The sequence below is a fragment of the Gymnogyps californianus genome, chromosome 6 (genome assembly GCF_018139145.2).
Source record: "Gymnogyps californianus isolate 813 chromosome 6, ASM1813914v2, whole genome shotgun sequence".
Lineage (NCBI taxonomy): Eukaryota > Metazoa > Chordata > Aves > Accipitriformes > Cathartidae > Gymnogyps > Gymnogyps californianus.
Genome location: NC_059476.1, coordinates 41,741,647 through 41,755,463, shown reverse-complemented (window position 1 = coordinate 41,755,463; position 13,817 = coordinate 41,741,647). Strand labels below are relative to the sequence as shown.

The window sequence follows — 13,817 nt, the reverse complement described above, 5'->3', positions numbered from 1 at the left end:
CGGACCCGAGCCGAAGAGCCGCATCCATCCCCCCTTCCCTGCCAGAGAGAGAGAAGCCTCCGCGTCGCTCCGCCGGGGAGGTTTCCCAATAAAGGAGGCTGGTCTGCAGCGACCCACGAAGGCACGGGTTTTATTTCGCCGCCTCAGAGCCGAGGAGCGGGGCCGGGTGCGTCGAAGAGCTGGTTGAGCCGCTCGGCCTCTCGCCAGCCCGACAGCAGGGCCCCGTGGGCGGTGGAGTAGAAGGTGCGGTGGGTGGCCTCGCCGGCGAAGAGGAGCTGCAGAGGCTGCGGCGAGGCGGGAGGTGAGCGCCGGGGGCTTGCCAGCATTCCCAGCCCAGCGGGGACACCGGGTCGTACTAAACCAGCCTCCTCTCCCCGCCCTTTGGCACCCCGCGGATGCATGACCCCCTCTGCAGCCACATAGAGACCAAGGAATGGGCACCTTCCCTTCCTTAGAGACCCACCCCATGCCGTGAGGATGCCGGAAAGTGGTTGGAAGAAGCTACGTGTCCCCAAATTTTACGGAAATGGGGTTCCCCCCACCCCCATGGAGCTCAGCGGGGAGAGCCAAGGGGGGTTGGTTGGTGACCCGAGCATCGGTGACCCCTGAACGGAGCGGGAGTGGGGAATGCCACCTCCCTGTGCTCCTCAAGGCCTGGGGCGTCCTGTTTCCACCCTTGTCCATCTGTCCCCACACCCTGGGGGTCCTGCTCCCCCCCCAGCCGCCGCATCCCCCGGGCCAAAAGCAATTACCCTGGGGTCCTCGGGGTCCTCGGGCAAGGGCTGAGCCAGCACGTCGATGTCGTCCCCCGAGCTGCCGACAGCCACGTAGCTGTAGGAGCCCCGGGTGTAGGGAGCGCTGTGCCACCGGGACCTGAGCACGCTCCTGGGAGCGGGCAGCTGCGGGTTCCCTGCGGGCACGGATTTTGGGTGGGATCCAGAAACCCGGATGCGCGTTTCCCCGGAGGGTGACGAGGGCGGAGGGAGGCGGCGGCGGTACCTGTCAGCGTGCGGAGGACGCGCGTCATGGTGCCGAGAACCTCCGCGTCGCTCAGCGTCTCCATGTACTCCGACTCCTTCCCCGCGATGAAGCCGCAGAGGACGTGCCCATGCCTGGGGAGGAAAGACGGGGCCGAGAGCTGGCTGCCGCCCTCCCGCTGCTCGCCGGGCACCGTGCCCTCCCTGCCCTGCGAGCGCCGCTGCATCACGGGGCCACCGGCGACCCAGAGAAAGTCTTGAAGCTCCGGACAGGACCAAGATGCTCCTTCACGTCACCCGGAAGATGCCCAAACCCACCCCCCGCCAGCCACGATGCCCCCTTTGCCGGCGCTCCCGTCACGTACTGCTCCGGCGGTTGGAGGACCACGAATCCCATGAGCTTCTTGAACCAGTTGGCCTCCAGGTCGGCGCTGGGCTCCTCGAGGGGCGACTCGTCCTCCCACACCGCTTGGAGGAGCCACTGCTCGGGTTCCCAGAAAGGCCGTTCGAACTCCAGGAAGATCTTGTTGTTGGTGCCGAAACCCAAGCGGCGAATGGCCTCCGCTTTCCGCTCGGGCAGGGGAGGCTGGAAGAAATCCTGGTGGCGTTCCTTGAGGAAACCTGGAGGCAGAAGATGGGGGCAGCTCTGTTCGCCGGGCTCCTGAACGGGGTCTGAGATACTTTTCCCCTCCCAAACCCCTGCCCAAACCCCTTCCCAGCCTCCCCTCTCCCACCGGGGTTCCCCCGGTGGGAGAGGGAGGCTGGGAAGGGGTTTGGGCAGGGGTTTGGGCAAGTCCCTGCCCTCCGTCCGCCCATCTCCAACCACGCCAACTTGTCGGAGGGGGACAGGCAAGGAAAAGCGTTGGTGTCCTCACCCAGCGGGACGGTGACGATGACGTGGTCGGCGAGGAAGGCGTCTCCGTCCTCGCACTCCACCCGGACGGGGAAATCCCTCACCTCGTCTCCTTCCTCGCGGAAGGAACCTCGCCACCGGATGGTCCTCACCGCCTTGTTGAGGAGGACGGTGCCCTCCGGCAGAGCCGAGAGCATGCGATCGGGCAAGCTGCTGTAGCCGCTGCGGGACGGAGGCGCCGCTGGGGACGGGGTGCTTGTCGTCCCCCCCCGAAAACGCTTTGTCCGCCTCCCCTTCCACAGCCCTTTTGCTTACCCCGGGAAGGTGCAGTCCAAGCCGGGCAGGGTGACGTACTCCCCGAAGGGCTCCAGGGCCACCAGGTCCATGCTGTGGGTCCCGCTGACGCAACATTCCAGCTTGAGGTAGGTGGCGAGGATGGCCAGCCGGAGCTTCCGGGCGTCCTCCTCGCCCCCCCCCAAAGTGGGGACCCTCCGGGCGATCTCCGCCCGCAGGTACTGTCCCACGCTGGGCACCGGCACCTCCTTGGCCCCTTGAAAAGCTCGGGCGGAGGCCAGGAGGCTGTGGAAGAGGTCGTGGGCTTCGCTCACCGCCTCGGGGCTCAGCGCCTTCCCCGAGCTGCCGTAGGTGAGGGAGGGCAGCGGGGGGTGGCCCCCCAAATCCACCTCCTGGTTCTCCTCCTGGGCAGCTTCCGGGCCCAGCAGGCCGTAGCGGGTGGCCAGGCGGAAGACGGGGTTCCCCGGCGAGGGGCCGTGGATCCAGTGCGCCCCCATCTCCACCAGCCCTGATGCTGTGGGGAGGGAGGCGGGGGGGGGGGGGGGGGGTGTCACCCCAAGGCATACGTGTGGCAGGACCCCCCCCGGGGGAGCAGCAGGACCCCCAACTCCCTGTGCCCCCCAAAAACGGCTGGAGCCAGCCGACCCTCCCCTGCCCCAGTCCCCCCTCCGTGCCACCCCACTCCGGTTTGGTCCCATGGGACCGGGCGCTCCCAGCCCCGTGTCCAGCCCACTCAGCACCGGCCCCACGGGGGCGTGGGGGGGGGGTGGGCTTCAGGTGCAGCCCCCCCATCCCTGGTCCTGCCCCGCTACAGCCACCCGTCCCCCGGTGCCGTCCCACACCCCCCCCCCCCCGGGCTTCCCCCGTACCGAAGGAGCGGGTGCGGACGCGACCCCCGGCGCGGGCCGTCGCCTCCAGCAAGCGGAAGGAGCCGTGGCCGCGGAGCCGCTGCGCCGCCCCCAGCCAGCCCCGCGCCCACCGCCACCACCCGCCGGCCGCTGCCGCCGCCGCCGCCGCCCTCCTCCTCCTCCATGGCGCCCGCCAGGCCTCGCCCGGTACGAGCACCGACCCCTGCGCCCCGCCAGGCCCCGCCCTGGGCAAGCCCCGCCCACCTCCGCTCCGGCTCCGCCCCCCCGTGCCTCGGGAAGCAGGGAGGGAGGGGATGTCTTTTCTCCCGGGACCAAAAACCGGCTGGCTTTGCAGATGGAGGGGCGGGAGGAGGCTGGGTTGGGAAGTGGGGGGGAGCCTTCCTGGGATGGGGGACACCCCCCTGGGGCCCACCTCACCGCCCTCCTCCTTTCCCCGTCCCGCACCGGCAGCCGCCCGGTGACCGTGGACCGGCCAGCCCGGTAAGATGGAGGAGCCGCTGGGTGCCCAGGCTCGGTCCGTCAGCCAGCTGGCCGGGCCGTACGCATCCCGGTGGCACCGGGGAGAGCGGTCCCGTAGGCGGGAAGCTCCCGCTTCGCCGGTGATTTCCCAGCCGTTGTGGGCACGAATAAAGCTCTCCCCGAGGCGGCCCGGTGGTTCTTTGCCGGCGATCGTTCCTGCCCCGGTGCGGCCTGGGGAGGGGGGCCCTGCCTGCTGCCCGCCCCGGCGGTGGTGGGGTGCAGGTACCGGGGTGCTCCCAGCTGGGACCCCCGAGCAGCACCCGCCATGCCACCCCACCGAGCAGCAAGCCCTGCCAGCCGCGGCTGGGGTCACCCCACCGCAGGTTTATCCCCGCCGACCCCGGGTACGGGCAGCCCCCCGGGAAATATTTCCACACAAGGAAGAGCCGGGGGTGTCAGAGCTGCGGTGCGGGCTCCTGAAATCCCCTTTGAGCATTTATTTCGGAGGGATTTTCCTCGCCTCCGGTTTTCCAGCAAGCAGCGGGGTGGGACTGCACGGCGGGGGCTGCCCGCTGCCCCGGGACACCAGCCTGGCAGCAGCTTCATGGGGGGGGACGGTGGCCCTGCGACCCGGCCACGGGGCGTTTGGGGCCACCGGCTCCCAGGGATGGAGGACAGGCATTCCCAGCCTGTCGGCACTGAGCCATGCAGCCGTCCCTGGGGACCTCTGGCCGCTCACTCCTGCGACCGATAGATGCAGGCAAGCGCCGGCTTGGCCCAGCTAAGCCCTGAACCCCTCCAGACAGAGACCCTCCACCTCCCTGGGGACCCGTCTGGGGGAAGAAGGGTTCCCCACGTCCAACCTGAACCCTGCTGGGCTGTGATCTGGGGCCGGGGCCCCTCGTTGCATCGCCTGTCGCTGCCGAGAAGGGTTTGACCTCATACATCCCCTCCATCCCTGCCTGCGTGGCAATTGGGGGCTGCTCTCAGACACCCCCCCACCCCGCCACCCCACGGCCAGACCCAACAAGCCCACCTCCCTCCCCTCTCCTCGTGGGTTGGGTGCTCTAATCCCCGACCCACCGGGCAGCCACCGTGGGGTCACGGCAGGGTCCCCACATCCCCCTGGCTTTTTCAAGGTGGTCCAGGCAATGTGATGTGCAACCTCTTCTAACACACTGATCGTGCAGCCCTGGGAGTAGCCAACGAAATAGATCTGCTTCTGCCCGGTCTTCTGCAGAACAAAGTCGATCGTGGCTGGGAGGTCGTGCATTGCCATTTCATGAAAGCTGCAACACCGGAGCAGTGCGTTGGTGTCCTGGTTTCGGCTGGGACAGAGTTAACTTTCTTTTTAGTAGCTGGTACAGTGCTGGGTTTTGGATTTGGTGTGAGAATGATGTTGATAACACTCCGATGTTTTAGTTGTTGCTAAGGAGCGCTTATCTTAAGCCAAGGAGTTTTCACTTTCCCATGCTCTGCCAGCAAGCAGGTGTGCAAGAAGCTGGGAGGGAGCAGAGCCGGGGCAGCTGACCTGAACTAGCCAAAGGGATATTCCATACCATGGAACGTCATGCCCAGTATATAAACTGGGGGGAGCTGGCCAGGTGGCGCGGATCGCGGTTCGGGAACTAACTGAGCATCGGTCAGCGGGTGGTGAGCAATTGCATTGTGCATCACTGGTTTTTTTCCTCCCCCCCTTCCTTTTTTTTTTTTTTTGTTGTATTCCTTTTCATTCCTATTATTATTATATTTCATTATTACTATTGTTAGTATTATATTTTACTTTAGTTATTAAACTGTTCTTATCTCAACCCACGAGTTTTACTTTTTTTTCCTTTGCTTTCCTCCTCCTCACCCCACTGGGAGGGGGAAACGGCTGCGTGGTGCTGAGTTGCTGACTGGGGTTAAACCACGACAGTTGGTTATAAGGTAACACCAGGAGAGCAAACTTACCTGTGAATTTTGGCTGCCTTGCATCGCCCGTATGCTGAAGGGCTTAACATCTGTGGCTGATTTTCCAAGAGAAAATTCCTGTGAGTTAGGAGAGCCCTGTGCTGGGCGAAACTGCGCAGAGTCTGAAGGCATCCCTCCTGCCATGGCCTCATCCTTCCCTGACAGGGCTTAAGTCCTCCCATAACCATGGTTAGCGGTAAAGAAGCTGTGCAGAGCCCGGCCAGCTGTGCCTTCAGGTGCAGGACACAGCAGCTCTGCAGCCCCAGAGCTGGCTCTCGTCAGGATTACAGCACCAGCTCCGCTCCTAGAGATGCTCTTTCCCAGATGGGAATGGAGCACCGGTTCCTGCCCATGTACCTTTTAGTGCGATATGGTGAAACACAGACCGGCTTTATTAGGGTTTTCTCACTGGAAGCATGTTTGTGAGCTTGGGAAATCCAGGACTGCTCTGAAGATCAGCTCTGGAGAGGCAGTAGCAGCTTAAAAAGCCGTTCTTGGGGACAAGGTTTCTGTGAACAACGTCTGGGAGAAGGGGAGGTGTCGATGACGCTTGTGGACACCTTGCTGGGGGGGGGCTTGGCCGGGGGGGTCCCTGCAGAGGCCCCAAGATAGGGCTGATGTCTCCGCAGGACGGGCGTCCCCATGCAGCCAGCAGTGCCCTGCGCTCTCGGCAGGGCCGGGCAGCTGCGGGGAGGTGTTGGCACCATGTCAGCAGGCTGGTCTGCACAGGTACCTCCATCCTTCCCGGACACATCACTAGGGGAGGCCATACTCGGGGATGAGGTGCTCCGACTTGCCTGCTTGGAGGCACCCACCTCTGCCTAGAGGGTAGCGACAGGCCGAGAAGTTTGCCGTGCTTTTGTAATCCGCTCCAGCCCACCTGAAATCCCAGAATTCATCCTGGTCAACTGAAGGTGCTGATGTCTCCAGGACCAGCTTGTCTCCTGGCTGTTTCCCAGCCAGACATCGTAGCCAGAGTCTGCTAGTATGAAGCCAGGGCTGTTGTTAGCCAGATTTTCCACCCAGTGGCTGCCTTCTCCAAGTAGCCTGTGCTGGAGAAACACGACCGGCTTGGCCCCTGGATGTGAAAGAAACAGCACATCTCACTGAATCAGAATTTCTCCACTTACCCCAAATTCAGGCCAATAAAGCCTCTTTCTTGCACTGCCAGAGGACATAAAATGTGCATTTTAATGACGTCTCCTGGTGAAGAAATCCTTGCCGTAGTTGTCTCGTGGTGATTGCCCTCGTTGTCTCAGGCTGGAGAGCTGCGGACATCCCTCCTAAGCCTTTCAGACCCCAGGTGCTCATCCCCACAAGTTCAGTATCGTGGCCACTGACAACAACCATGTGAAAGCTCAGATGTACAGGCTCGTCCCTGAGATCGTTCAAACCCCAAAGTCACAAATTTATGGGGAAAAAATAAATGAGGAGCTCTCTTAAGATACGCCTGCACCCTCTGAGGCTGAAACCCAAGTCTCTGCTTGATATGAAAGGCGGTTGCCGTGCTGCACGCATGCTTTCGTATGCTGGCTGCTAAAGCCTTGCCTGTGAATTGGAGAAGTATCGTGGATTTGGTATTTTTGCTTTAACAATAAATACTCCCCTGGCCTGGTAAGGTTCATCCCTTCACCTGCTTGTTATGTTAAGGGTTTTTTTTTTTCCTGGCTTCCTTGTGAAATAGAGCCGTACCTCTGTTCCTAAGATTTTCTCTCCCATGAGGAATTCTGGTCAGGCTGATGTAGTAGCTGCCATGAGTCAGGACTTCATACTCCTCACTGGGGTACCCTCTGTGGCAGATCATTTCGCTCTGGGGAAAGAAAAACGCAGGTGGAAAGCTTTCCGTAGCCGAGGTGCTCATTTGACTCGAAGAGCACATCCCTCATCCGCTGGGATGCCTTTGCAAAACCGAAACGCTGCGGCAGCTGGGACATTGCTTTGCCCGGGGTGTCTCTGGATCAGCTGAGGACTTTTTTGAGAGAGGATGCTCTGTCCGAATCCCACGCCCACCCCAGCGAGACGCCCAAGGGAAGAGGAGACGCTCAGCTGTGGGCTCGCGCCTGCGAGCAGGAGGGGGGCCGGCGGCAGCAGGGCTCCCTGCAGCGTGCAGCAGCACGTGCGTTCGAAATGTTCCGGAAAAACGAAGATTGAAACCAAAAGGATTTACTGACAGCTGACACCAGTGGCAGGACATGTCAGTGTCATACTCTGAGCTGATGCACGGGGCAGATAAGATGGCAGGGCATATCAAACCTACTGAGCTGGGCTGACTGGAAGGGCAATAGGACAAGCCCCGTAGGATTTGTCACAGGGCTCCCGAGGCTCTGCCTGAGCTTTATTTATGCTGAAAACTCCACAGATTGGGAAGTTTCGGTCTGGTGAAATCCAGCGGTGATCCTGCCTGCACATCGCTGTATACTCGCTTTGTCACGCGGTGAGCGGAAGAGATTAATTTCAGCAATTTTATTGCCCACATCTTGGGTCCATCTAAACCCACCTTCAGAGACTTTCAGGACTCGCCTGGACACGGCCCTGAGCAACTTGCTGCAGCTGAAGGAGAGGAGCCATGCGCAACTTTCTACCCCCCCAGGAAGATGTCTGATCAAATCCAGCCTGGGATTATCCGCTTCTCTAATTGACCTGCTGATAATTGCACTTAATACGGCTGGGAGGAAGAGGGCTCCTTCAGGAAGCAGGGCTTGTTAATGATGGTATGGAGGCAACGTCATATCGCACCGTCCAACAAAACCGGCACACGCAGTGACCCGAGCCCTCTCCACATACCTACCCCCCATGCCTCTCTCCCCCAGCTAAATGTCTGCAAACTTTCAGAGTGGAAATTCAAAGTTCTCCTGATTTACAACATTCATGAAAATCTTGGGATTTGTAGACTTTTTCTGCTCGATGGCATCTTCTGAGTTCACGGGTGCTTGTATCAAAAACAGGATTGCAATAAACAGCCACATCTTGTGCCTGTGTAAATTATCATTATCATTATTATTATTATGATTATTCTTCATTGTTATGAATGTCTGTTTCTACTTGGTTATGACGGGTTAAGTTCCTTATATATCTGAAGACCTTATATCACGGTCTGGGCTGGGGAAGCAGAGGGGATTCCCAATTCCAAGTTCCATTATGGTCCACGCAAAGTTCTTCATACTCCTCCATACAGACTGGATCTGGTACTAGGCAAGACCCATTTTTATATTTTTAATGATAAAAAGAAGAGAAACAGCTTTATAATGCAAGAACTAAAGCGGTAGAAGATACCATCGGGCCAGTTGTCACACAGAAGGAATTAATCTGAAGTAAGAGTTTATGCTATGGAAGGAACACATTTAGGTTGGTTGGGCTATGACTACGTCTATACTTTTGCTGTTTCTCTGTTGCTTAGCTTTTGCACCCAGAAGCCACTATTACCAGAAAGATCCTATGAACTGAAACTGGTAGAGCCTCATAGGAAGACCATTTATTAAATAAGTGTAGCCTGAAAAAAACAGAAACCTTTTTCATCGCCTTTGAGACTTCTGTTCCAAGCAGAGATCTATTTTTAATATACACAGTTAATATTATATATGATTTCTAATGCTTTGCCAGGCTCTTAAAAGTTAGAACGTAACTTCAGCCCAGTAGCACGAGTTGCAAATCTTCTCACCAGCCATCTGGTTACTCTCTACCTCCCTTCTTCCTCCTTCCAATGGGTCTCCCACACCGTGAGACATATCTGCCCTCTGAAATATTCCCAGTAACCCTCTCTATGGTATTACCAAGAGGCAAGTTACCAAGAAAAAAAGCAAGCAATGCTTCTTCACCCTCAGGATAGCTCCAACGCAAATCTGAATTACGCAGAGGAAAATACGTTGCCAGGCAGAGCCCGCTGTCGTGTCTGATCAGGCTGGTGGTGTGAATGGTGGTGGCTCTGTCATCACCAGTGCTAAAAAGAGCATGTTGTGTCAGGGCCCTGCTACGTTGGCACCACGCTGGACCACGTCACGTGTCCTCCAAATAAGCAATGTGCACACGCTGGTCATATCTTTGATAACTTCCTCTGCTTGGCCATGCGGTCATGACTTTCGTGCTTGCAAAAGGTTACGTTTCCAAAAGCAGCCGGAGTGGTGCAGCAAGGAATTTCGGCTACGGAGTTGCACCTTAAGCTCATGATAGCCGCAGTAAAAAAATGTCAAAAGGTTTTCTTTGCAAAGGGTCATTTCCTAACTCCCAGGGGCCCTTGGCAATGCCTCTTAGAAGAGGGGCAACAAAAGGACTTGGGCTCCACCAGCTTCACAAGGCCTCAGGAGCATGCGAGCCTCTCCATAGACACTCCAAGGACAGGTCAGGCTTCACCGGCTGCCTGGGTGGGCGACACTCGGTGATTACACCACTCTTCAAAAGTGACAGTGGCCCAGCCCTTATGCCCAAGCGGTATTGTATTTGCAACTGGCAATTTGCAAAATCTCTGCAACATTTTCTTGAAAAACACCAAGCTTAACGTCTTGCCGATGGACGGCAGAGTGGAGGAGAGCTTGTGCAACGCCTCCGTTTGGCTGAAGTGACAGGTATTGAACAGAGGAAAGGTGTTTGTTCTCCACCTCCAGCCTGTGACCTTGCAACCTATGCCTTTCAGTAGCTGCTTGGTAGCCACCTAAAAGGCCGAGCCTTCAGTTGGCTACCAGGTGCTCCGCTTGAGTATACGTTTCCTGGTCATGGATTAGGTTGACTTCTAATGCTCATACCAGACATAGTCTATGAACGGCATGTGAGTTGTGAAACACAGCCCAAAACGCGCATGTGTTACGCCATCCACCAGACCGTAATTTTCTGTCAGCACCGCAACCGCTGACGCAAAGGGACTGTCCGTGTGGGCGCTATCTTCCTGACAGCAGGTGTGGCCAGAGCCTTCACCATTTCGTTACCTTACTTCCATCCCTGTGTCTACTCTGGTCTTTCGAAAATGTCTTCCCACTCCCGTGAGCGCAAAAATCCCACTACATAAGATGGACTTTACAGGTTGTGTAGAGGGCAATTCCAGTGTTCGTCCCAAAGAGGAGTTAAAAAACACCCTATGGATGGAGAAACCCCTACCCAGCTTGTGTTTTTTTTACTCTACCATCAGGTTTCCTTCAACAGCATCAAGACAGACCTCACCTTTTACTTGTATGGTTGGCTACTTCATCCACTGTCAAGTCTGCTGCCTTCTCCCTCCACTGAATACTAGTTATCCAGCGGAGGTACTAAGTACTAGTACTAGGAACTAATAGAGGTTGGAAAGGCAGCAGAGACTTCTCCAGCATCCTCAGGCCGTGGGACGAGGCTATCGGAGCAGTGTCTCAGCGCTGAGGCTAGTGTGTGATTTAGCACCCGTACCTATCGTAACTGTGGTAGGAAGGAGAGAAGTTGCCAACAAAGAGCAGCTAGCTTTTTACCGAGAAACTCTTGTGTAGCTTAGTCAAAGGAAGAAATGAAGACCTTTGAGTTATTTGAAGTTAGGAGACCAGAGTTGGGCATTTTGACACATAGGTGCAAGTTTAGGTGGAAAGAGCAATACCATCACGATACTGCTATGATTGTACACTTAACAGAATTATAAATAGTCACTAGTATTAACCTATGGTGTTGGGACCCGACAATACACGGTAGGGTGCACAACCAAATATTAGATAGACTATCATGGGCATCTTAAAATGAAGCTGTATAACCACACTCACAGGATGTTTTTGCAGTATTGTGGGAACTAATGTAAGAAAACTCAAGACTGTTTAGAAACAGAAAGGTATTTTATTTAACTTTCTAACCAAGTAGACTGTACCAATCAGCGCTCTCATACACACATTCTCAGAGGGGCCAAAATGTGTGTATCCGAGCGGTCTGGCCAAAGTCACCCGAGTATGACATGGAAGGCAACGGTTGCCAGCTACTGAGTCCTCCACATACCTTCTGGGTTCTGCTTGAGGCCCAACGGCCAACTCTTTCTTGGCCTCTACAGTTCTTTAGGAGTCAAAAGTTACTATGGCATGATGTTTTGCTTCTGCATCTTGTTAACTTCACGCTTCATAAATATTAGGCCACATTGCTGCTGGGTGTCTTTCATTTTCTTGTTTGAGGCATCATAGGACTGTAACCCATCCTGCTGTTGGGATAACCGGAAGAGAAACAGCCCATGAAATGTGCTTATCCCCACTGCCGTCCTTCTGTTAACAGGTGCAGGTCTTCTGCTGGTGAGTCACCTTCTCTGTGGCACATCACGGTGCAAGTGATGTGCCATCCTCAGCGCTTACCAGTTTGATTGGTGTTAATCACGTCCTTGGCTATCAATGCATATCATTCCTCTAACTACTGCTCTGGTGTTTCTCCCGTGCTTTCACGTATGTAGAAGCTGCCAGACTGTACGCCCAGGGTGCTGGTTGTTACCTTCTATCTGTTGCCCCTTTCCCAGCACAAGGGTAAGCCAGTCACAAGCAGGGAGATGCTTAACTAGCTGTCATCTGGTCTTGACATCCTGAACTGGGAAAGAGAGTATCATTCTCACCAATAAAAGAACGTCAACTCTTGTGTAATTCCTGCCAGATAAGCATGATTCCCTTGCAGTAACCTTGGAGAACCTTGCTCAAGAACTTGATAAGGAAAGCAGTGCTTATCTGGTTGTACCTCTCCTAGTTTAAAGTCCCTCAGCTAGGCTGGGATATCTCCAGCATCTCTGATTACACATTTAGTAGGGGTTTTACTCATGCTAGAGTTGCATAGTGAAGCTTGATGAAACAACAAATTCTTTTCACAACACTGTCGTGGTTTAACCCCAGCCGGCAACTAAGCCCCACGCAGCCGCTCGCTCACTGCCCCCGCTGGGATGGGGGAGAGAATCAGAAGAGTAAAAGTGAGAAAACTCGTGGGTTGAGATAAAGACAGTTTAACAGGTAAAGAAAAAGCCGCGCACGTGTGCAAGCAAAGCAAAACAAGGAATTCATTCACCGCTTCCCATGGGCAGGCAGACGTTCAGCCATCTCCAGGAAAGCAGGGCTCCATCACGCCTAACCGTTACTTGGGAAGACAAACGCCATCACTCAAAATGTTCCCCCTTCCTTCTTCTTCCCTCAGCTTTATACGCTGAGCATGATGTCATATGGTACGGAATAACCCTTTGGTCAGTTGGGGTCAGCTGTCCCGGCTGTGTCCCCTCCCAGCTTCTTGTGCACCTCCAGCCTCCTCACTGGTGGGGTGGGGTGAGAAGCAGAAAAGGCCTTGACTCTGTGTAAGCACTGCTCAGCAGTGACGAAAACATCTCTGTATTATCAACCCTGTTTTCGGCACAAATCCAAAACATAGCCCATACCAGCTCCTATGAAGACAATTAACTCTATCCCAGCCAAAACCAGCACAAACACCTTGCTAGAATTGTTCATGCAATGGTTTATTCACAGTCGTGAAACTGGATTAACAAAAGCATAAATGTTCCTAAATGTTGATTGTGAAATAACTGAGATGTGGTCACCAGTGGTTTGCCTCGGCTAACTCTTCCGACGTTTCTTTGTTCAGAAGACCCCATAACAACCCTGAACTTCTTGTACTTCTTCTCTGATCTCTCTTCATTGTACAATTGGCTTTAAAGGGTATTTTAAAGCTAGAAGAGTTTGGTTTGTTCATGAACAGACCTGGGCCAACTTCAGCAAACTTTCTCAATAAAGAAATACTAACATTTTTCAAATTTGGCATCATAGTGCTCTTGGGCTTTTTTCCAATGTATTGGAGAAAACCTGATTGGGCTCAGCTTCGCCAATGCCCTGGTCAGGGCTATCAGAGACCTTCAGGGAGCGGTGACATGTCCCTCATGACATAGTCCAGGGTCAGGAATGGAGACCAACACAGGCTTGTGAAGAGTGCTGGAAGTAGTTGTATCTGATCATGATTTTGGCTAACCGTAACTTGCCACGGACTTACACCGTTCCCATCTGCCTAAAGTACCAATATACGAAAATACAAGTCTCAAAGACCAGTTACTGGGTCTCTCTTCCAAGCATTCATCTAGCAATCTCAAAAGAAATAACATAGGAAATAACACAGAAATTGCTCATAGTTCCTGAAATAAGAAAGCGACATGTCCTCAACTGAATAAAACTCTGAATCTACTCAGCAATGCCGGTGACTGCTGGAAACTGCTGTCAGACTTGCCGTTAGGGATTAAAAAAAACATGAAAAGGCAGCACACCGTCTGACATAACTCGATGAAACCTTATCCTAGATTAACCCTGGTACAAATCAGTTCCTAAATAACAGCATAGGCCGGTACGTTGCTTAAAGCAGACACCAAAGCAATCCTAGGGTTACTTACAAAAGTGCAACTTCACTTTAAGCATGTGCCTGTGCATAATCCTCAAGCGGGAAGGACGCTGTAGTAGACATGCTCACCACCTCTCC

General features: G+C 55.2%; 2 protein-coding genes across 2 annotated transcripts; both read right to left on the bottom strand.

The window, feature by feature from the left end:
- Positions 1-100: 100 nt before the first annotated feature.
- Positions 101-3,053, bottom strand: PAOX (polyamine oxidase). The gene is made up of 7 exons (XM_050899330.1): positions 2,994-3,053; positions 2,146-2,638; positions 1,853-2,052; positions 1,343-1,598; positions 1,000-1,112; positions 753-910; positions 101-284 (listed from the first exon to the last, which is right to left on the bottom strand). Exons 2-7 carry the CDS (start codon positions 2,619-2,621, stop codon positions 144-146), a joined length of 1,344 nt encoding a protein of 447 aa, XP_050755287.1. The 5' UTR covers positions 2,622-2,638; positions 2,994-3,053; the 3' UTR covers positions 101-143.
- A 1,134-nt stretch (positions 3,054-4,187) lies between these two features.
- On the bottom strand, positions 4,188-8,371 carry LOC127017866 (lipase member M-like). The gene is given in 6 exon segments (XM_050899164.1): positions 4,188-4,193; positions 4,618-4,741; positions 6,286-6,313; positions 6,316-6,483; positions 7,098-7,215; positions 8,267-8,371. Coding segments are annotated over 6 exon segments (549 nt in total).
- Between the last annotated feature and the right edge of the window lie 5,446 nt (positions 8,372-13,817).